This window comes from Lagenorhynchus albirostris, chromosome 11, assembly GCF_949774975.1.
Source record: "Lagenorhynchus albirostris chromosome 11, mLagAlb1.1, whole genome shotgun sequence".
Lineage (NCBI taxonomy): Eukaryota > Metazoa > Chordata > Mammalia > Artiodactyla > Delphinidae > Lagenorhynchus > Lagenorhynchus albirostris.
The window spans coordinates 98,095,897-98,119,432 of NC_083105.1; the positions used below are offsets into that span (position 1 = coordinate 98,095,897).

At 48.7% G+C, this 23,536-nt stretch overlaps 1 protein-coding gene and 1 long non-coding RNA gene across 3 annotated transcripts; one reads left to right on the forward strand and one right to left on the reverse strand.

Moving 5' to 3' along the window:
• Positions 1 to 10,392: 10,392 nt before the first annotated feature.
• On the reverse strand, positions 10,393 to 16,977 carry LTBR (lymphotoxin beta receptor). Its single transcript, XM_060167133.1, has 10 exons — positions 16,676 to 16,977; positions 16,441 to 16,537; positions 16,063 to 16,188; positions 15,827 to 15,979; positions 15,407 to 15,503; positions 15,181 to 15,272; positions 12,786 to 12,893; positions 12,448 to 12,473; positions 11,633 to 11,861; positions 10,393 to 11,302 (listed from the first exon to the last, which is right to left on the reverse strand). Exons 1-10 carry the CDS (start codon positions 16,769 to 16,771, stop codon positions 11,061 to 11,063), a joined length of 1,266 nt encoding a protein of 421 aa, XP_060023116.1. The 5' UTR covers positions 16,772 to 16,977; the 3' UTR covers positions 10,393 to 11,060.
• Positions 16,978 to 17,150: 173 nt separating this feature from the next.
• LOC132530053 (uncharacterized) lies at positions 17,151 to 22,939 on the forward strand. Of its 2 annotated transcripts, none has more exons than XR_009543634.1 (3): positions 17,151 to 18,633; positions 20,317 to 20,380; positions 21,707 to 22,939. It is a non-coding gene; the product is annotated as an uncharacterized LOC132530053 (long non-coding RNA). The 2 variants fall into 2 exon arrangements; XR_009543635.1 differs by having other exon boundaries at positions 22,451 to 22,939.
• Positions 22,940 to 23,536: the final 597 nt, after the last annotated feature.

Below are 23,536 nucleotides of genomic sequence, written 5' to 3' on the forward strand. Positions count from 1 at the left end.
CTTTAAATTTTTATGCCAGAATTCCTAAGGGCCTGATAGGTAACAGTGAATGCTGCTATGTTGCCTAGTGGTGGGAGCAGCCCACTAGTTCTGTACCTGTGTCACCTTCCCCTTTACGAATAATGGGAGTGATTTGCTTTGTCTGGGGGACGGCAAATTATGCTCGGAGACAGAGATTGTCTTTGCCAACAGTTTAGCACAGGTTCATTGCAGGAATCATAATTTCACAAGGCAACAGCGTACAGTATAATGTCTCTTAATAAGCCAATAAACTTACATACTCCAAACAGATGATAGATTGATTACACTATGTTTTCCAGGGCAGGGGGAGATGAAAGGAATAAAGTCCAAATTTAGTTTCAAGGTTTATTTTTATACAGGTTGGTACTCCAGGGAGACACTTGACCAACCAAGAGCTGACTTGCAGCTGCCAGCGCAAAAAACGAAAGTCCCTAATCCTAAAGCATGTTGCTAGGGAACAAAGGCACCGGTGTGGGGGCAGGTTGGGCTGCTCAGAGGGTTATCACGCCAGGGGCGGAGGGTTATCACTCACTCCAGGGACCGTGGCTCTGCTTGCGACACTGCCTACGAGGAGTGCCTCATCAATACAGGAAGAGATGTCCCCTCTCTTCCTGAGACTGCTGCGGTTTTAATGCCACTGCCCGCCAAGAGCAGCCTGGCCACGGCAGGTGCAAGTGTCTCAAAATTGTCACAGAGCTGGATCAGCAAAGGGTCGCTTTTCTCCAGACCGAACTCTGGATAATCCTCACACACTCTCAGTATTTACGGTCTAGGTGTCCTCTTGCCATAGTTGCTTCTCCACGTGTTCTTACTGATAAGCCCCCAGCCGGGCCCCTCAGCAATGGAGCTGAGTGGTTATCAAAGACAATAGATGAGAGATTGACATCCTGACACAATGTACTTCATTCTTACATCAAAACAACTTTACTTCTTTTTTAATTAATTAACTTTTAGCTGCTTTGGATCTTCGTTGCTGCGCGCAGGCTTTCTCTAGTTGTGGCGAGCGGGGGCTACTCTTCGTTGCGGTGCGCAGGCTTCTCATTGCGGTGGCTTCTCTTGTTGCGGAACACGGGCTCTAGGCGCGTGGACTCAGTCGTTGTGGCTCGCGGGCCCTAGAGCGCAGGCTCAGTAGTTGTGGCGCACGGGCTTAGTTGCTCCATGGCATGTGGGATCTTCCTGGACCAGGGCTTGAACCCATGTCCCCTGCCTTGGCAGGCTTAGTCTTATTCACTGCGCCACCAGGGAAGCCCTGGCCTGACTTCCTGACTCCATCTGGAACCACTTTCCCCTCCATCCACCAGATTGTAGCCTAGACTTATAGGTGCCTAATTCCTCTAATGTCCCAAGGGCCAAGGACCTTTGCACTAGCTGTTCCCTCTGTCTGGAACATCCTTCCTCTTGCTCTTCAGCTCAGATGTCACCTCCTCAAGAAGGACTTCCATGACCACTCAATCTCAAGTAGCTATAGGGTGACTGTCACTTTCCCTATTTCAGTTTGCAGTATGATACTTATTGTTCCTTATTTTTTAATTTATTTTCGTTATCTGCCTCATCTCATGAGAGAAGAACTCGTTTTTTCAGTTCAGAAGGAAAAGTTTATTCTTTGATCAAAGAATGGAGAGGTGTGAGCTCCTGCTCTAGAGGACACACTATCCCCCAAAACTTTGTCATCTTAGCTCTGTATCTTCGATACCTAGAAGAGTGCTTAGCACACAGTAGGTGCTCAGTGGGTAAATATTTGAGATTTAATGAATGAATGAATACCTCCATGCCCGAGCTCTTTCTACCATCACAATTGCCTTCCCAGCTGTTGGCAACCACAGGCTCCTTGAATCTGGTTTCTCCACAGACCACTTAGAGTCAGTCTGTTCAGAACAGTAGCTGCTAGCCACACATAGCTACTTAAATATGAAATTAAATTAAAGTAAAATTTCTGTTCCTCCGCACTAATCACATTTCAAGTGTTTGTCAGCCATGTGTGTCCAGAGGCTACCATATTGGACAACGCAGATAATACTTTTTATCATAACAGAAAGATCTATTGGACAATGCTGATAGACCTCTATGAATAGGACTAACCCCAAAGAGAAGGTTTCGGCCTCAAGCATGATTGCCTTTTGGGGTCTTGTTGCTCTGAAACGACTTCTGTATAAACCATTCTATTTGACTAATAAGGCATTTTATCAAACAGGTGTTTTGAGGGTCATGATTTGAGGACCTCAGAGGTATGCTACTTGGAACGAGTAACTCTTTTCATGATAAGTACATAAAAGTGAACAGATACCTGGAAGAAGATATCTTAACATAGAACCGTATGACTTTGTGCTAAGAAGTATGATGGGGGATGAGTTAAGAATGGGTTGGGGAGGGTGAGTAGGCGGCAGTCCTAGATATTAAACTAAATTAACTCTAAAGTATAATTCCTTTAGGATGGATTGTTACATTAGAAATGCCTTCAGGATGGACCTGGAGACTGTCATACAGAGTGAAGCAGGTCAGAAAGAGAAAAACAAATATATTAATGCATATATGTGGAATCTAGAAAAATGGTACAGATGAACCTATTTGCAAAGCAGAAATAGAGACACAGACATAGAGAACAAACATATGGACACAAAGGGGGGAAAGGGAGGGGTGGGATGAATTGGGAGATTGGGATTGACATATATACACTACTATGTATGAAACAGATAACTAATGAGAACCTGCGGTATAGCACAGGGAACTCTACTTAATGCTCTGTGGTGACCCAAATGGGAAGGAAATCCAAAAAAGAGGGGATATGTGTGTGCATATAGCTAATTCACTTCACTGTACAGCAGAAACGAATACAACATTGTAAGGCAACTATACCCCAATATAAATAAATAAATAAATAAATAAAACCAGAAAAAAGAGAAAAGAAATGCCTTCAGCTATGAAACCAATAATGTAGACCAAGCTCATTTATGAAAATATGAAATAAAATATTAGCAAACAGAATCCCAGAGCTACATGAAAAGAAAATACTTCAAGATCAAGTGTGGTTTATTCCAGAAAGTAAAGATAGTTTAGTATTAGGAAACTTATTTATGTCATTCATCAGATTAATAGACTTAAGGGGAAAAGTATTGAATTGTCTTTGTAGATGCTCAAAAGACATTTGTTTTCTTCTCATAAAAACTCAATATCCATTGTAATTTAAAAACTCAGTGAAATAGTAAGAGATGGGTATTTCCTTAGCATAATAAAATAAATATATCTATTTCAACTCCTGCTTAATAGGGACATACTGAAAATATTTCCATTAAAATCAGGATAGGGCTTCCCTGGTGGCGCAGTGGTTGAGAGTCCACCTGCCGATGCAGGGGACACGGGTTCGTGCCCCGGTCCGGGAAGATCCCAAATGCCACGGAGTGGCTGGGCCCGTGAGCCATGGCCGCTGAGCCTGCACGTCCGGAGCCTGTGCTCCGCAATGAGAGAGGCCACAACAGTGAGAGGCCCGCGTACCACAAAAAAAAAAAAAAAAAAAAAAAATCAGGATCAAGACAGCAATGTCCATTAACTACTACTACTATTACTACTGAACATTCTTCTGGAGGTATTAGGCAATGCATTTAGACAAGATTAAAATATATCAGAAGCATAAAGTTAGACAGCAGAGATTAATTTCACATTTTTTATAGTTGATAATCTAAGAGAATCAACTGAAAACCTATTTTAGTTGATAAGAGAATTCAGTAGGTGACTGGGTAAAAATACAGAAATAAATTCCATTTCTAAGGCACTTACAAAGATGAAACATCTAGGAACGAATTTAAGAAATACTCAAGAGCTATATTTTAAAAACATTAAACACTGAAATACTACTGAGAGGAATAAGAGGAATCAACAAATAGAAAGGCATATCATGTTCTCGAAAGGAAGGCTCGCACCAGAAAGACATGAGGGAGTTTTTTCTTTTCTTTTCTTTTCTTTTCTTTTTTCTTTTCTTTTCTACTAGATAAACTGATGTTCATGTGGAAAAACAAATAAGAAAATATGGTTGGGAGAATTTTGAAAAAGGAGGTTAAAAGGAGCCCCATAGATATTAAGATATAAAGCTAAAATATATAATTGGAAGACTGTAGTGCTAGCAAACTAAAAAACCAGATCTAAGAAAGAGAATTGAAAATCCAGAAGTAAATTTAAATTCACACACAAATTGAGTTTATGATAATGGTAGTGTTTTAAATTAGTGAAGAAAAAAATCATTGTTCAATAGATGATTTGGGGGATAACAAGATACTATTTCATAATTATCCAGTAGAAAAATGGTAAGAGAAATGAACAGTTAGTGGAAAATAAGTTACAAATGACTCTTTAACATATGAAAGTGTTCAGTCACAATGAAATGAAAAACTTTACTCACAATAAGAAATGCAAATAAAAATGACATTGAGATACCATTTTTCACCTTTCAGATTGGCAAAGATTAAAATGTTCACTAGCACAGCAAGGTTGGTATTTGTGTATGAAAATGGCACTTATAAACCGCTGATGTTTAATCTCTATGGAGGACAATTTGGCAATATTTATCAAAATAAAGTATATGTATCTTTTGACCCCCAATTTTATTTCTAGCAAATTTTTTTTTTTTTTTTTTTTGTGGTACGCAGGCCTCTCAATGTTGTGGCCTCTCCTGTTGCGGAGCACAGGCTTCGGACGCACAGGCTCAGCGGCCAGGGCTCACGGGCCCAGCCGCTCAGTGGCATGTGGGACCTTCCTGGACCGGGACACGAACCCGTGTCCCCTGCATCGGCAGGCGGACTCTCAACCACTGCGCCACCAGGGAAGCCCTCTAGCAAATTTTTGACAGCAATACTTCCACATGTGCAAAACGACATAGGTTACTGTAGAACTGTTTTTAATAGTAAAGATTGGAAATTAATTAAAAATCATCCAAGGGATCTAGTTAAATGGTGCAGATATTGGGATCCCATACAGTGAGATACTATGAAGATATAACAATTAAGGAGGACGTTTTGATACCCATATGGAATTATGGCCAAGCTATTTTGATAAATGAAAAAGCCAAAAGGAAAAATATGCAAAGAATTTGCTACCATTTGTGGACAAAAAGGAGGAAGTTATATATGTGTATATATTTGCTTGAATATGCATAAATCAGTAACAGTAACAGTAACATTGGTTGCTTCCAGGGAGGGGACACCTTGCTGGTTGAGGGGCAGTAGTGAAAGAGAAACATTTCACTGTTCACTCTTTGATACTTTTTGAATTTTGAGCCATGTGAATAAATTACCTACCCCCAAAGAGGAAATAAATAAAGTTAAAACTAAAAAAGAAAAGGAAAACTTGACTTATTGTGATTTACACATATGGGGGTTTGCTTTATCTCTCACAAAAAGAAGCCCAGAAGTAGGTGTTCACTGACTGTTGGTTCAGCTGCTCAATGATGCCTCACAAGCCAGGCTCTTTCTTTTCTTCCAGGACTTCCATCCTCAGAGAATTGGCTTTTTATCTCCATGGCTTTTCTTCATGATAGCAAGATGGCTGCCACAGTGCAGGCATCATGGCCTCACATAAGCATCCCCCAGACATGAAAGAAGGGACAAGGAAAGCCAAAAACTTTTTCCTGATAATGCTTTTTGTCCTGAGAAGGAAGATTTCCCTGTCCATGTCGTTGGCCAGGATGGATCCCATGCTTATCCCAAACCAATTCCTAGCAAAGGGTAATGGGTTTACTGGCCCTGGAAATTGGGGGAAGGGCCTCCCATCCTGATATCAAGGAATCTTTGTCCTAGTACAGAAATAGTGTTCTGTTCCTAGGAAAGGTGCAGAAGTCTATTGGGTGGGTAGTAGACAGAGTCCACTCAGCTGTCAATGTGAACCACTCCATCTTTTGAAAAGAGAAATTCTTAATTACCCCAAGACCACATACCGCCACATCTCCCGTTGCACCGCCCTACACTCGATTTCGTCCATCTCCCTTGTGGACTGCAGCCTTAGCCTCACACTGGCCTCCTGCACCCATGTTGACATTGGCTGGACTCAGTGTTGGCTTTCTGGCCACCCTGTGTCGCAAGCATGACCGTGGCCTGCTCAGTGACCAGGACGTGCGCGGCCCAGTGTCCGGCCCTCTGAGGCGCCCACCCGACTCGCCCCCCAGCCCCACCGCCCACCTCTTGTGCCGAGGCTGTGGTCAGGCCTAGCTGGGCACCAACTGAACCGTGTCTGACTTCAATGCCTTCTACCAGGCATGACAGCGACAGCAAGCGGGTGGGGCCAAGAAGGGCTTCTGCTGGGCCGAGACCCGAGACACGCTTCCGTCTTCGTTCTGATCACAGTCTTCATCATCATGGACTTTTTTTCTTAATCGCAGAGCAGAGGGGAGGCGAGCAGCCCCCAGCCAGCATCCCCTACCCCCAAGAAAATGGCCTTGCCTGTCATCTTGAACCTGTTGTCTTCTGCTGGGGTCCGAAGGAACTGCTCTCCCCTTCCTGTTCCCCGGCTGGCCAGCTTAGCCATTGACCTACACATCCTTACCCCTCTGGTCCAGGAAAGAGGCTTTTCCATGCCTAAGAAAGAGGCCCCCAATGAAGCATCCCCAAAGCCCGAGAGTGAGGGGTTTCCTGGAGGCTCTGGGGTGCCTGCTTCCAGATGTTGTCAATTTCTGGAACACTTGCTCTGGCTTCCTTGTAAAGCGAGACGCGTCTGCTCCTGCCCCACGTGTGTAGCATGGGGTCCTCTGTAACCCTGAAATGTGCAATGTGGCCTGTTGTGGCTACCAAAAGAAAAATTCCGGAGTTGTATGAAACTCGTCTTTCTGTGAGTTCCGCAAGCCGCGGATGAGACCTATTGTAGGGTAAGGATGTGATCTGTGGGAACCTGGATATTCTTCGGTGGTCAGCCCCAGACCCCACTCCCCCTTCTGTTGGTGGCGTGTGGGAGCGGGAAAGAAAACAAGGTCATGAGCATAAGGAATAAGGCTTCCTGTGCCCATGCTTATCTAGCGTATGACGTTGGAGAAGTTCCTCTGTGGGCATGATGGCAGAGGAACAAGTCGTTTGCTCTCTTGAGGTCTGTCACACTTATTATCCATGTTCTAATGGGCTCAGTGATTAAAATATGATGCCAGGAGAGTCAGGTTTATCCTCAGGACAGTGTGCCTGCCACCTACCTGGTCATCCCTTGACCAGCCGGACCCATCACTAACTGTGCAGCTCATCCCTTCCCAGAAATAGAGCAACAAACTGGGAGTTTGAGTTGCCTGAATGTGGGGAGATCCTACAAGCCAAGTCCTTGAAACATGGTGACTTGAGACTGTGGGAACTGGGGGAGTTTGAGTAGACAGGACTGCTGAAGGACACATGGTGGAATTTCACTTCCTTATTCAGAGCTGGTTGAGGATTTCTTTTTTTTAACCTCTATGCCTAATTGGTGCTAAGCAGTGGGTCATCACTTGGCTAGAGGTGTGATAATCAGCTCTCTTAACCCTGAATCACTGCATGTGGGGCGTGAATTAGCTGTGAGACGGTAGGTACTCTAGTGTGTGTGCACTGTTGAGTGTAAAGCCAGGGCAGGGTGGGGGGATAGAAAACCTTTGTGGGACATCTACTATAAGGATGAGCGCCTAAGTCTAGGTTCTAAACAAAGCCAGAGGTGCTTTGCTACTATTAATACCAATTTCTGCACTCAGTCTTTTGTGTGAAATCCTTGTATAATTGGGGATAAACCCATAGCTAGTTCAACTTTGTCTCTTGGGAACCATTCTGTTTTCTCTAGCCTTGGAGGTTGGGGGCAAGCCCCTAGTCATGGCTTTACAGTGACCATATGATTCAGTAGTAAAGATTTAAGCCCACTCTGGTTCAGACATGCTGGGCTCAGCGAGCCTTAGTCTGGGGGGAAGGGCATACGTACTTTAAAAAAGAACATTTAATGTTATTGTGTTTCGTATTTGGAAAACAAGAGGGAAAGTCTGTTCTTTTCAAAACACAAACTACAGGAAGTGAAGCTTAGTAAAATGTACAGAGGCTGGTGATTCTCAACCAAGGAGTTGTGGCATAACAGAGTGTCCCTGGGGCAAGATTCTATCAAAGTTTCCATCAAACGGGGTTGGGGTACTTTGGGGGTTTGTTTGTAAAAACACTAGTGGTCTGTGATATCTGGACCTTTCTCATGGGCTCTCAAGTTTGTTTTCTCTCAGTGAAGATCACAGCCAAGAACATTCCTTGAGCCCCAGGACATGGAGGTAGATAGAAAATTCCAGAAGGTTTGGGATGGGGGATGGGGTCCAGACTCTGTGAAACTTCTAGAACATTCCATGCAATTCCAAACAGGGTAGACAATAAAGTTTATAAACCATCCAAAAAAAAAAAGAAAAGACTAGCTGGATTCAGACCTAATTACCCCATTATTAACTACCATTTTATCCGGTAGTTCCATTAGCATCATTTCCTTAAAAAAATTTCCCTCCTTTTATTTTGTTGAAAAGAAAAAGGATAATTTTTTTTTTAATCTAAACACCTTGGAACAATGATTAAGGAATCACGTTGTCTAGTGCTAGGATATGGCAAGAACAGGAGGATTTAACTCTAAAAATACAGCTCACATTATTTACTTCTCAAGAAAGGAAGTTGGATTTAGCATTTTCAAGGTCAGCCTTAAATAACCTTAAATATCCAAACTTATATATCCATATCCAACCTTAAATAACCATCCATATCCAACCTTAAATAACCCTCCCCACCTTGAAGGGTCCCAGCAACAGAATCATAACATTAGACCCAGATGGTGGCCTTTTATGGAAGGAGCGGTCGGTTGGCAGCAGCTCCCCTCACAATCCTTCAACCTAAGACCGAGCAGCATGGCAGATAAATTCTGGGGGCCCAAACCTTTACAAACAATAAGAGAGCTTGAAAGATTTAAAGTTCTTTTTGGGGAAAAAAGAAAATACAGGCATATTTGGAGATGTTGCAAGTTCCGTCCCAGACCACTACAATAAAGCGAATCACACGAATTTTTGAGTTTCCCACTGCATCTAAAAATTATACATATATGTAGTCTATTAAGTGTGCAATAATAGCATTATGTCTAAAAACCAACGTACATGGCTTCATTTAAAAATACTTTATTGCTGAAAAATGCTAACCATCATCAATAATGCAGGGTTGCCACAATTTGTAAACAAACAAAAAAACCCACACACAATACAGCGAGGTACGCCTGCAAGACAAGAAGAAATAAAGTAAAGGTCACGAGTGCTCCTTCTGGGTTGAAGGAGGCCGGCCTCTATCTCTTCACCAACAGAATGTGAACTTGGCCTCTAAATTTATGTCAATTTATGTCTAAAGTGTGTATCTTTCCCTTCCTCCAACCTTTTGCCAAATACTTTTGCACTTTGCCTTGAGCCTGAGGGTTGGAGAGCTGGCTGAGACTGGATGCTGGTGGGACATGCAGGAGGTCTGATGACTTCAGAAAACCAGCCCATTTTACCCGTTCAGAGAAATTCTCTTTTTACCCAACAGGCCTCTAGAGCCAGCCTAATTGGGGTGGGGGGGGAGGGCGCATGGCAGCCATGTGCAGCTGAACTGGGCAAGTGACTTACCCTCCTGGGCCTCAGTGTCCTCATCTGTTAAATGGGAAGAGTCATGGTACCTACCTCCTGGGGGGGGTGTGCAGGTTGCATAAGGTCACGTTGCACAGCATTGAGAACACTGCCTGCCACGCCGTCAGTGATTGCTGGCCAATACTGTCATCACCTGAACTCCATATCCCGGCCTCTTACACAAATACCTTGTGGGATTATATTTCACAGCTTTGACCTGTGCCTTTGACACAGCCCCAGTGGAATAGTGTTCCTCTGTAAATCCCAAGGGACGTCTCTAGCGGTCCAGGGGTTAAGACTCCGCACTTTCCTTTTTTTTTAAATTTTATAAATTTATTTATTTATTTATTTATGGCTGTGTTGGGTCTTCGTTGCTGCGCACGGGCTTTCTTTTAGTTGCGTCGAGCGGGGCTACTCTTCATTGCGGTGCGCGGGCTTCTCATTGTCATGGCTTCTCTTGTTGCGGAGCACGGGGTGTAGGTGCGCGGGCTTCAGTAGTTGTGGCACGTGGGCTCAGTAGTTGTGGCGCATGGGCTCTAGAGAGCAGGCTTAGTAGTTGTGGCGCACGGGGTTTGTTGCTCTGTGGCATGTGGGATCTTCCCGGGCCAGGGCTCGAACCCGTGTCCCTTGCATTGGCAGGCAGATTTTTAACCACTGCGCCACCAGGGAAGCCCAAGACTCCGCACTTTCAAATGCGCAGGTTCGATCCCTGGTCAGGGAACTAGAATCCCATATGCCGTGTGGCACGGCCAAAAAAAAAAAAAAAATCCCACAGAAATCAATGATCTAGGTCTCAGTCTCCTCTTTATTTGCATGTGGTTACAATTCATAAATACACTCACCGTTTTCCTCCCCCTCCAAAATTCTCCCTTATACCTAAAACCCCACCCAAGCCCCTGGTTATAAGGATTCCCTTTCCTGTCTAGAAGGGGAGGGTGGTCCTCCCTGTCACTCCATCTTCACGTAGCGTCTCCCTCAGTCCATGTGAAGTGTGGGCCCTCGAAGGGCCTCTGAAGCTTGGGGATGACGGGCATCACAAATCTGCCAGAGGTCCCGGCCATGTCCTTGAGTGACCATGTGGCTGGCTCCCTTCTGTGCCATGCTTGGGGTACAGATGCCAGGGGGGCGGCAGTTAGCGTCACATGTGCTATCTGTGCCTGAGGCCGAGCTGGTGCTGCCCCAGTGGGCAGGGGGTCTGCAGTGGAGTCCCGGGCCTGCTCGGGCGGTGGTGAGAGTCCTGCGGGGGCACCATTCCCAGCCAGTGCTGGCCCTGCTCTCAGAGACGCGTCTGAGCCCCGGCCCCTCGGGGTCCAGCTCTCGGGGCCCTACCCAGGCCCTTGGTCAGTCCTGTGCGGGGAGGGCGGCCTCAGGGAGGAGGCGCTCTCAGGCCTCCCTTCTCCTGGCTTCTCCAGACAACATCAGGCGTGGGTGACAAATTGGGTCCTTGGCCCCGTTAGGGGGTGTGGCACCCCAGTGTCTCTGTCTCAGCCAGGTGCCAAGCTTTGCCATCCTCCTGGTAGGGTGTGGAGAGCCCGGGAGGGCTAGGGGCACCCTCTTCAGGGATGGGGTACGGAGGCTCTGGGGGAGCGGGGGTGTCTCCGGGGCCCCGTGCTCCCCCCAGTACTGGCCCGTTGTAGATGTAGATGTTGCCGGTGACAGTCACAGACCCGCCGGTGACGTGAATGCCATTGGTGCCTGTGGGAAGGAAGGCGGAGTAAGGAGTGAGGGGCAAGTTTGAGGGGAAGGCCTGTGTGACCCCAGCATCGGACTCCAGCTTCCCCAGGGCCCCGTCCGCCATCGCCATTTCCGCTCTGTCCCTCTCCATCGGCGTTCTTGAGCTCTGTGTTTATTCCTCTGTTTCTTGGTTTTCAGTCTCTTCCCTGCTCTGGAGTCGGGACGCTCTGGCTGCTGGAGCTTCCTCTTGCACCAGGTTTAGTCTCCTCATTTCTGCCTGGCTCACACTCTCTCTCCCTGCCCACCCTCCCTCCCCACCCACTCTGCTCCCTGCGCCTGCCCCAGGCTCACCGTGGGCCACCTGGCCTTGCTCTGGGAGCTCAGCCTCCAGCTCCCTGGCCTGGCTCAGAGGACTCTGCTGTTGTAGCGCCTCTTCCTCCAAACCTGGGGACGCCGGAAGCCCGGCCGAAGCTGGGGTCAAGTCTCCAGAGGTGGGCAGAAGTGGCTCTACCAGGTCAGGGTACTGTGGGTTGACCCTCGGGGGCTCCCAGCTTCCTTCAGCAGTATTTGATTCCTCTCCCTGCAGGACAGAGGCCGAGAACCGAGCAGTGACGTGGGCCTCAGACCCCGTCTTTCTTTAATTCCTCCCCCCTCCCCACCCCACGCTTAGGCAGCTCAGTGCCCTCTTCTGCTCCTATTCAGGCTCCCTGCCCCAGGGCCTTTGCACCTGATGTGTCCTCAGCTCCTGGAGCACTTTCCTCGATACATCCCGACGGCTGGCTCCCTGTGTTCTTCAGCTCTCTGCTCAAATATCAGCTGATCACAGAGGCCCTCTCTGTCCACTCTAAGATAATATACCCTCGTCTGTTGCCACTGTCACTGTCCCCCTACCATGCTTTATTTAGCAATTATCACTACCTGAGGTACAGCTGTCTAACTTTATTCTGACTCCACTGGTTTGTAACTCTGGGAGGACAGACACTTTGCTTTGCTCACTGCTGTTTCCACTGTGCCTTGAACAGTGCCTAGCACACCGTGTGCTTGATGAATTATTAGTTGAATGAATGAGTGGTTGTTGAAGCGGCAGACTCTTTTCCTGCCTGCCCCCCACCTGGTTCACCTGTCCCCCTGCCCCTCCTTGCTGCCTCCTCAGCCTTCCCCATTACCTCTGGGTGCCTCTTGAGCAGGGATCCTGCAACAGAAAATGAAAGGGCAGGCCTCAGACCCCCAGGCTCTCCCCCTCCACACAAGCCATGATATGGCACTGCTCACCCTGGGCTCCCCACAAGGATCAGGTTACCATTACCCTTATCTCCAGCCTCAGAGTGGGGGGCTGGATGGAGGTGATGTCTATGTGGGGGGCAGGTGCTGGGCATCTTGGGGGTGTGAAGACGCAGAAGGGTCATCCCTGGGCGAGCTGAATATTCCCTCCAGCCCCCCTCCCCCAGCTAGGTAGGCACAGACCCAGGCCCTGCATCCCTGCCTGCACCCTGCTCCTTCCTACCCAGCTTTCTGCAGAGAGAGGGGTGGCTCTTCCAGGTGCAGGCGAACACAGTGGTGAGAAGCAGCAAGGAGACCAGCGGCAGCAAGACGGCCAGCACCAGCATCGTTCCTGCAGGACGGCAGACAGGACGGGGCATGAGGGCCCGAGCAGGCTGGGGGGTGGGCAGTTAAGGAAGAGCTCTCCAGTTCTCAAGCCACCCGGGCAGAAAAGGGAGAGCAACTTTCCCCTTCCGGTCCCACTACAGTTCCTAAAGGAGGAGTTGGAGAAACTTCCCTCGGGTTACAGAGAAGGGGCACTAAGCCTGACTAGTGGGGGGACCTCCTGACAGCCAGCAGAAACTCTGCCGCAGATGGAGACGTTTGGGGTGGATGCGGGTGGCCACCGGCACGGGGGCAGCCTTGCGGGTGAGGACAGGCACTTGGGCAGTTGGTCTGCAAGGGCTGAAAGTGGGAGTGGGAAGCAATAAGGGAGGTGGGGAGTCTGTAAGCAGACTCAGGCCACAGGGTGAAGTCATGTCTCTGCGGACTTGACCATCTTACAGAGAGACCCACAGCTGCGGGAGCTGAGGTTGTCCTTCTGCAGCTGTGGAGGTGTTTACAGGGGTGACGGAGTCGGGATCCTGGCTTCTGAACTCTGCCTGTGGCTACCTGGCAGTGGAGGGCTGCCCGGTCTCCACCCGCGGCTCAGGGCAGGTCCCGGGAGGGAGGGAAGCGGAGGCTGGGTTTCTCAGGTGCCCACATGTAGCCATGGTAACTGCTGCCTTCCTATGGGCCTCATGCTGCCGTCAACAGCATGGAGTCTACCATGCCCGTCGCCTGTGTCACCTGTGCCTGAGGAAGATGGGGAGCACTTGGACATTTGCACACTGGGAGTTTGCCCTTTGTGATCCGTCTAATTCCATGGCCTAAGGGAGTCCAGAATGGGAGGTGTGGGGAAAAACTAGACCCAGAGTCTTGGACACCTGGGCTCCTGCCCAGTTGTGTATTTTTCATATAAAAATGAGATTAGCTTACATTCTCTCTAAAATTCCAGCTCTAAAATGCCTATCGTTTTTGATACACAGTTAGAAATTAATACGAGGATGTGGAAAATATTTATGATATAGTTGAATGAAAAATTAAGTTACAAATGACTGCACTTTTAGGAAAATAATTATTTTTTTCTATTGCACAGAAAAAAGTATGGGAAGATATATTCAAAAGTGTTGAGTGTGGGGCTTCCCTGGTGGCGCAGTGGTTAAGAATCTGCCTGCCAATGCAAGGGACACGGGTTCGAGGCCTGGTCCGGGAAGATCCCACATGCCGCGGAGCAATTAAGCCTGTGTGCCACAACTACTGAGCCTGTGCTCTAGAGCCCGTGAGCCACAACTACTGAGCCCACGCGCCACAACTCCTGAAGCCTGCACGCCTAGAGCCCGTGCTCCCCAACAAGAGAAGCCAGTGCACTGCAATGAGAAGCCCGTGTACCGCAAAGAACAGCAGTCCCCGCTCACTGCAACTAGAGGAAGCCTGTGCACAGCAACGAAGACCCAACCCAGCCAAAAATTTAAAAATAAATAAATTAATTAATTAAAATTAAAAAAAAGAAAGTGTTGAGTGGATATGCTAGGTGATGGTTCTGTGGGTGAGGTTTAGTTTTGTTTATCTGAATTTTCTGCAGTCTGCAAGTATTACGGCATGGGCTTTGGAGAGAGACTTAGAATAGGTCTTCGTAACACCAGTTACCACATGGATGATCTTGGGCAAGTCACCTAACCTCTCTGGGACGCGGTTTCCTCATCTAGTCAGTGAGGATAATAATAAGACTATTTCATAGGATCATTGTGAGGGTCAAATGAGTTATTGAAAGTCAAGTGTTCACAGAGTGCCTGACGCGCTAGCTCTCAATAAGTGGAAGCTATGATTATAAATACTTGGTAATTTTTTAAAGTTAAGGAAATAAACTTTCCCCTGATTAATAACAACCACAGTCATTAGAAACATCCTGTAATCCTCTATTAGGCGAGGAAACCAATGACTCCACAGAAAAGACCAAGAAAGCATCAAGTGTTGAATCTTCTCTCGAATAACTACAGAGACATCCAGTCTAGTAAATGGATTATGTGATGGTGGCATGTCCAAAACGATGACGGTGATGTCAGTTACAATTACATCTCCGTGTGGGTGTACTATTACGTATAACTTATAAGTCATGTGTAGGACATATAACTTAAAAAGTGTGTGTGTATGTTTGTGTGTGATTAACCTGGCCCAGGGATACTCCAATTTCCCTTTGAGGAGGTTTTCTTCTTGCCTCAATTCTGACTGGAAAGGATTCATCATTTCCCCATTCTTTTAGATGGCTAGAATTAAGGCATCTTCCCAGATGCCCCCTGCCCCTGCCCCTGGCCCCTCACCTGGCGTCTCGGAGGGCTCTGGCGGATTTCTGCAGCTGGTGTCAGACCGGGAGGTGCCTGGCGCTGCCTCTACGAGGCCCTGGTCCTCACACCTGTGGAGGAAAGAGCCCAGCTCAGGTGGGCTCCTGGCGGTAAGTGGGAGGCGGTCCGTGGAGCTGAGCAGTGGATGGGGCTGTCAGCAGCTGGGGCTGGGAGGGTGGGAGGAACACGGACCTGGCACCCTCACCTGGTGTGGGGCTGGCAGCGGGCGCTGGGGGAGGAGGTGTTCTGGAAGTGCCCTGCCTTACAGGGAACACAGTTGCTGTTAGCCTTCCTGTCTTCACCTGGCAAGAGAAATGCATGGCCAGCCAGGGTGAGTGGGCAAAGGGAGCCCACTGGATGGCCCCTTCCCTGACCACCCACTGCAATCCGTAGTTTGCAGCATCTTTCCTGATCTCCGAATTGCACGAGCTTCCTCCCAGTGCTGGGAGGACCCCCAAGCCCTGCACCATCCCAGTTTCATTTCTCTGCAGGTCCCTTCTGTGAGCCTTGCTCAGGGAGGGAGAAGAGGCCTGGGGCCTCACCATGGACACAACACCATGCACCCTGCCCCCTTCAAGATCACCCGCCTCCTCCCCCCACCCCTTTGCCCCCAGTGACCTCTGACCTTTGAGCTCGGCTTCAGTGCCAGGCGGGCAGTGGGAGAGTGACTCGCAGTGTACACACTCAGAGCCCCAAAAGACGCAGAAGAGTCCTGGCTGGCAGCGGCACTGGGTTTTGTGTTTGCTAGTGCAAGGCGTGATCTCCATGAAGCCCAGCACTGGTGGGGAGACAGAGGGCTCAGCAGAGGGGCTGCGCTCCAGGAGATCCCAGCCCCCGTCCCCGCCAGAACACCCCACTCACTCTGGTCACAGGGGCGGCACAGCTGGCAGATGGAGAGATGGTTCCAGTGCTCGTTGTAGGAATTTTCGGGGCACGTGGCACAAGTGGTGTCCTGGTCGGGGCCACATTCGGCCGAGACGTGTGTGCCTAGGATGTGAGCAGGGCAGTGGGAGTGTCAGGGGACTAGGGTTCCCCCACGCCCTCTGCTGCTTGCTGTGTGACCCTGGGCCTGCCGTGGTGCCTACACGGGAGGGACGGCCAGTGTCTCTCACTCTCTGTTTCTGCCAGCGGGTACTCCTGGGAGATGGCGTCCACCTTCCGTCTGAGGCAGCGATGTGGGCTGGAGCGCCCTGTAACCCACCTCCCTGTCCCAGACTTCCTGTGGCCCCCGCCACTCACCTGGGGGGCAGCGGGAGCAGCAGACGTGATGCTTGGGCTCGTAGTACTCCGTTTCCCGGTCCCGGCAGGTTTGGTTCTCCGTGTGGTACGGGGGCACCTTCAAGGGGAGATGGAGTGAGGCGAGAAGTATTCAGCAGTCAGCTGGGAAGGGCAGAGGGGCTACAGAGAGGGTGGCCCAGACCCCTCTTCCCTGGCTGAGCCCACCCCCACCCTCTGGCCTGGGCCCCTCCCTCACCAGCTGGGGCTGGGATGCTGCCAGGAGACCCCAGAGGCCCAATATGAGCGGCCCCCAGGCCAGGCCGCAGGGGGAGGCGGCCCACGGCAGGCGCATGGCGGCCAGTCAGCCAGCCGAGCAGATGGGTGGAGGCCTGGGAGGAAGGTGGGAGGCCTGGACGTTCCGGGCAGTGGTGGCAGCAGCCTCCCGAGCCCAGAGGCTGGGACAGGACTCGGCCGACTTGCCCCCGGGGGCCAGAGCGGCCGGGCCTGGCCTGGCCTCCAGGGCTCCAGCGCTGGGCTCAGGAAGTGGGAGTGGAGGAGCCGGCGGGGCGGGGACAGGGAGAGCTGGGAGCCGAGGCAGCTGTCTGTCGCAATCGGGAAGAGGAACAGGCTTGGCTGCCCGACGCAGGGCGGGAGGGGGTGGCGGGGAAAGCACGTGAGGGCAGCGGGGCCGGAACCGGGCCTCCTCCCTTCTTTGGAGGCCTGACCGGAGAGGAGGATGCAGGGACAGGCCAGGCCCAGCCAGTGGGAAAGGGGTAGCAGAGCCAGTGCACACTCCTCGGCTGGGCCCCCGGAAGCCCAGCTGGGAACAGATAGAGTTCCAGACACAGCTGTGTCCAGCTAGCAGGACGCCAGATCCGAAAAGTGGATGGGCCTGGACCGTCAAACTTGGAGGGTGCAGAGACCCACTGAGAGCCTCGGCCAGCCAGACCAGCATCTGGGAACCAGAAGTCCTAGCTGGCAGACTGTCTGGACTCCCGGCTTCCCACCCTGTTGTGTGACTTTTGAAGATAAACTACAAAGGAGTCACAGCCAGCCAGCACCCCCTTCCCTGAGTCAGCCCAGCCCACACCCACCTCAGTGGACACAGGTCACCTACGAGATTCTCCAGAGGGTGCAGCGGCCCCTGCTCCCCTGTCCTCAGAGAAGGCAGTGGTGCGTAGACCAGGTTCCCGTGAGCAGGGCAGCTGGGCTGGGGCTGGGTGGCCACCACCCTCAGTCCCAGCCTCTCACCCAGGAGCCTTTGAATCCCTTTGAGCTGGAGGGAGCTGACAGCCCAGCAGACCAGGCCCCTCACATTAAGGATGAGGACACAGAGGCCAGGGTGCCATGTAGAGGAGACGGGGATTCCAGGGGCACTCGGTCTGGTCCTTGTCCCTTTTCTTCCCACCATTTCCCTGCAACCCATTAACAGCATCCCAGCCCTTACCCAACCATGCCAGGGTGTCTGGTCTCCAAGTTCCTGTGCTCCTGGCTCACTCCCACCTGTCCTTGAGGGTCACCTGGGCTCTGGGAAGCACCTCCACCCCGGGCTGCCCAGCCTCCCTGCAGACCACTCCCTGTGACCCGCGGCTTACCATCCGCTGGCCGCTGGGCCTTGAGCTCGGCAGCGGCCTGCCCCGGAGCTGTAACTCTGGGCTCCCGGAGCTTCACACGGGGTCTGGCATGCACCGCGTGTCCGGTACATATTTATGGACTAAACCGATGATGCCTCGCCCACGTCCCACAGCCAGTCCGTGGCAGAGCCAGCCTAGAGGCCGGGGCTCCGGATGTCTGGGTCCCAGCTCATTCCAGCAACCAGGCTCCCTCCTCGCGACTCAGGGGTGCCTCCCTAAGCATGACGGACTGTCTGGAGAGAGGTCACCTGGGCATCATCCCTGCCCCCTCCTTGGAGGGCTCTGTTCACACATCCTAACCCTGGTTGGTCTGTCTGGCTGGACAGGCTCCTGGTGGAAGAGTGGGAGTCCAGGTCAGGGGTGTGCCCCTGGTGGGGGGCGAATCACAAAAGGGCGAATCAGCCTGCCTGAGCTATAGACATCTCTCTCCTCTCCTGGTGCAGGCCTAGGACCCGCACTCTGCCGGAGAACATCCGAGGCTGCCTGGGAAGGGAGGAAGTGTCAGAAAGGCACGCGCTGCTCAGGTCAAGAAAATGGGGTCTGGGACTGGACACACCACTGAGCTCTTAAATGCAGAAAGGTCTGTGTGCGCACCTTAGATTCTTTTTTCTATTTATTAACAAAATTTTTAAAATTGAAATTTAGTTGATTTACAATGTTGTATAGGTTTCAGGTGTACAGCAAGGTTATTCAGTTATATATATAACTGAACATATATTCAGTTATATGAAATTTGAAGCATACATATTTTCAGATTTTATTCCATTCTAGTTTATTATAAGATACTGTATACAATTCCCTGTGTTAGACAGTAAATCCTTGTTGCCTATCTATTTTATATATAGTAGTGTGTATCTGTTAATCTCATACTCCTAATTTATCCTTTCCCCATCTCTTTCCCCTTCGGTGACCATAAGTTTGTTTTCTATGTCTGTGAGTCTGTTTCTGTTTCGTATATAGATTCATCTGTATTATATTTTAGATTCCACATACAAGTGATATCATATAATATTTGTCTTCCTCTGTCTGACTTACTTCACTTAGTATGACAATCTCTTGGTCCATCCATGTTGCTGCAAATGGCAATATTTCATTCTTTTTTATGAGTAATATTCCATTATATATATATATATATATATATATATATATCACATTCTTCTTAAACCAATTGTCTGTTGCTGACGGTTGGGTTGTTTCTATGTCTTGGCTGCTGTAAATAGTGCTGCTATGAGCATTAGAGTTGCACGTATTTTTTCGAATTAGAGTTTTCGTCTTTTCTGGATCTATACCCAGGAGAGAGATTGCCAGATCATATGGTAGCTCTAGGTTTAGTTTTTTTAAGGAAACTCCACACTGTTTTCCATAGTGGCTGCACCAATTTACATTCCCACCAACAGTGTAAGAGGGTTCCCTTTTCGCCACATCCTCTCCAGCATTTATTATTTGTAGACTTTTAAAAAATTAATTAATTAATTTTTTGGCTGTGTTGGGTCTTTGTTGCTGCGCGCGGGCTTTCTCTAGTTGTGGCGAGCGGGGGCTGCTCTTCATTGCAGTACGCGGGCTTCTCATTGCAGTGGCTTCTCTTTGTTGCGGAGCATGGGCTCTAGGCACTCGGGCCTCAGTAGTTGTTGCACGCGGGCTCAGTAGTTGTGGCTCATGGGCTTAGTTGCTCCGCGGCATGTGGGATCTTCCCAAACCAGGGCTCGAGCCCGTGTCTCCTGCATTGGCAGGCGGATTCTTAACCACTGCACCACCAGGGAAGTCCCATTATTTGTAGATTTTTTGATGATGGACATTCTGACTGGTGTGAGGTGATACCTTATAGTGGTTTTGATTTGCCTTTCTCTAATAATTAGCGATGTTGAGCATCTTTTCATGGGCCTGTTGGCCAACTGTGTGTCTTCTTTGGAAAAAAGTCTATTTAGGTCTCTTTTTTTATTATTATCATGGAAATCACGCATAATTTATACATATGGAAAAGAGGAGACAATAGTACTGTGAACTCCCAGCCTCAACTCAGGTGGGTCTTATTTCTCCCATAGAACCCTCTCCTACTCTTCTAATCTTCTCTTAATTATTTTGAAGCAAATCCCAGACATATATTATTTCACTTGAAAATATTTTAAGATTTTACTCAAAGACAGGGACTCTTTTTCCTTTAATTGAAGAATAACCTATAAACAATGAAATGCATAAAGTAAACTAATCTTATGTGTACAGATCAATGAATTTTCACTTTTGTGTATTCCTGTGTATCTCCCAGAATACTTCCAGCACCCCAAAATGTTCCTGCACGCCCTTTCCAGGCAAAGCTCCCTGCGTCACAGGTAAGCACCATCTCAGATCCTTTTAGCTCCAGCAGTCTGAACTATATTCTTTCTGCTGCTAGCATGAGCTGTCACTTCAGCTTTCAAGGACTCTCTGCGTCCTATGGAAAGAGCCCTAAGATCTGGACTTTAATCTTGGCCCCATCACTTCACCTCTCTGGGTCTCTTTTTTTGTGCCAAATCAACTGCTGCTTTGCTTGCGGCTCTGATCTGTTCTCCACCCTTCCCCTGCTCTGTTCTGTTCCCTATTGGGAACTACATTTCCCAGAGTGCTTTTCCCTCTAGCTTCCCTGTAGGCTCAGCCAGTGGGAAGACAGGTGGGTGGAGGACAATTTGGTGGGAAGAGGGAAGAAGCCAGGCGATTCCTCTGCTTCTCTGCTTTCTGACACGGCGCGCAGCTGGTTGTGTTGCTTCCTTCCATCCTTCCACTATCCCATCCCCTGCCAGGCAGCCCCCACTATTTAGTTCCTGCCAAATAGCTCTGGAGGCTTCTGGGTCTGTAAGGCTTCTGTATAAGTTTGTCTTTCCAGCCCTAGAGAGGTAGCTGCTTCCTGCTTTGCTATTTTCTGGGTTGCCTTGCTGTCCCCCACTGGCTTCTCAGCATTTCCATCAACCATGTACCAATTCTCTGTGTTAAGTTTCTTCCATTTGAAAGACATAGAGTGTTTCCTCTTTCTGGACACTGATGGACAAATCTCACCCATGAATGGTGATTATGCCTGCCCTGCCTTCTCCGGGAGGGTGAGGGGAGCCTCACAAGGCGAGGCGTCCATGAACTCTTCACGGGCAGACATTGTCTCTGCTTCTTCCCTTTCGTGTTCTTCATCGGCTTCCTTGAGGTTTTGCTGATTTCCGTGGGGCAACACCAGACCCCGACTGAGTGCCCCATAGACCCCCAGAGTGTGTGGGAGTGAGGCTTTTCTCCAGGCCCTCTCCAGAGGGGGTTGCTGGGAGAGCCTTCTTCCCAGAGGCCCATGGGAATCCAAAAGGAGGGTTTATGGGAATGGATTCTTTTTTTTTTTTTTGGTTTTTATTAGAGTATAGTTGATATACAATGTTGTGTTAATTTCTGCTGTATAGCAAAGGGAATCAGTTGTACATATACATATATCCACTCTTTTTTAGACTTTTTTCGCATACACGTCATTACAGAGTATTGAGTAGAGTTCCCTGTGCTACACAGTAGATCCTTATTAGTTAGCTATTTTGTGTATAGTAGTGTGTGTGTGTCAGTCCCAGTCTCCCAATTTATCTCTCCCCCTCCTTTCCCCCTGTGGATTCTTCTAAATACTCTTCTTTCTCCCCTCTTCCCCATGCTGCTCTCAGCCAGCTGCTGTGCTTGAATAGGGTCTGGTAAACACTGAGAAATGTGTAATCGATGAGGGTCGTCCTTCTCCAGAATATTTTCACTGGGGACAATCCCTCAGCCCAGTCATTCTCAACTGGGGTGATTTTGCCCCCTAGAAGACATTTGGCAATATTTGGAGGAGTTTTTGATTGTCACAATTCAGGGGGTACTATTGGCATCTAGTCAGTAGAGGCCAGGGATGCTGTTAAACATCGTACAGTGCACAGGACACGGCCACAACGAAGAATTATCCAAGTGTCAGTAGTGCCAAGGTTGAGAAATTCAGCCTTAATCCAAAGGAATAAACCTCAAATGGTGAACTTCTAGGCATCGTGCCAGGGGATTGGACCAAGAGTGGCAGGGAGGGATTTTCTGGAACATCATTTTCGATGAAAGAGAAATTCATACTACATAAGCGCAGGTAAAAGGACACTGTTTTCCACAGTGGGCAGCCCAGTGTGGAGAGGCTAATTAGCTCTAAGCAGTAAGAATAAAAATTTACAATTACTTGAGTGACTCCTTTTCACCCTAGAAAGGATCGAGACTGAAATGAAAAGGGGAAGGAAATTTAGATAAATTAACAAAACACAAATTAATGGGTACTCAGAGGAAATTAGGATGTTGGATGTTTTGAGGATATCTTCATTTATTTTTTTAATTTTTAAAACATTCATGGGACTTCCCTGGTGGCGCAGTGGTTCAGAATCCGGCTGCCATTGCAGGGGATATGGATTCGATCCCTAGTCTGGGAAGATCCCCCACGCCGCGGAGCAACTAAGGCCGTGCGCCGCAACTACTGAGCCTGCACTCTGGAGTTCGTGAGCCACAACTACTGAAGCCCACGGGCCTAGAGCCCGTGCTCCACGGCAAGAGAAGCCACCGCAATGAGAAGTCCGCACACCGCAAGGAAGAGTAGCTCCCGCTCGCCACAACTAGAGAAAGCCCGCGTGCAGCAACGAAGACCCAATGCAGCCAAAAATCAGTTCTGTATTTCTCTACTTATAATGGTGACTTACGACTCCTATTTCTAGATAATGAAACAAATCTTTTTGTCCTCCCCAAGTGACTCCAAATTTACTCCTTTTTTAGTAGCTTAATTGCTTTATCCTTTGCATTTGAAGGTAAACTTCAAAAGGGGTAAGAGCAATCTTTAGAATTTAATTTGTATCTATGTTATACCTAGTATAGTGCTTCAGACAATAAACTGATTAAAATTGTTAATGGAAAAAAAAACGTAGTCTAGTTGATTTACAATGTTGTGTTAGTTTCTGCTGTACAGCAAAGTGATTCAGTTTTACACATATACACATTCTTTTCCATTATGGTTTATCACAGGATATTGAATATAGTTCCCTGTGCTCTCTAGTAGGACTCCGTTGTTTATTCATCCTATGTATACTAGTTTGCATCTGCTAATCCCAAACTTCAATCCATCCCTCCCCCACCACCACCCTTTGGCAACCACAAGTCTGTTCTCTATGTCTGTGAGTTTGTTTTGTAGATAAGTTCGTTTGTGTCAAATTTTAGATTTGAGGATACTTTCTCATAGCACAACACTCTCTGTCAAAGATATACCTTGAGTCTTACCCAAGATGCTAATTCTGCTGTCTTCTGCAGAATGGGGTAGTCAACAAAGAGTGGCTACTAGACCCTGGGGCCACTGGTAATAAACCTAGTGCCTGTCTTCAGAGAACTCATAATATGATCCGTGCATATGGAAACACACACATACATGCATGCACACATGCACACACTGAGATAAGAGTGTACAGCAGTGCATGTTGGAGCATGGGGGAGAAAGCGATCAC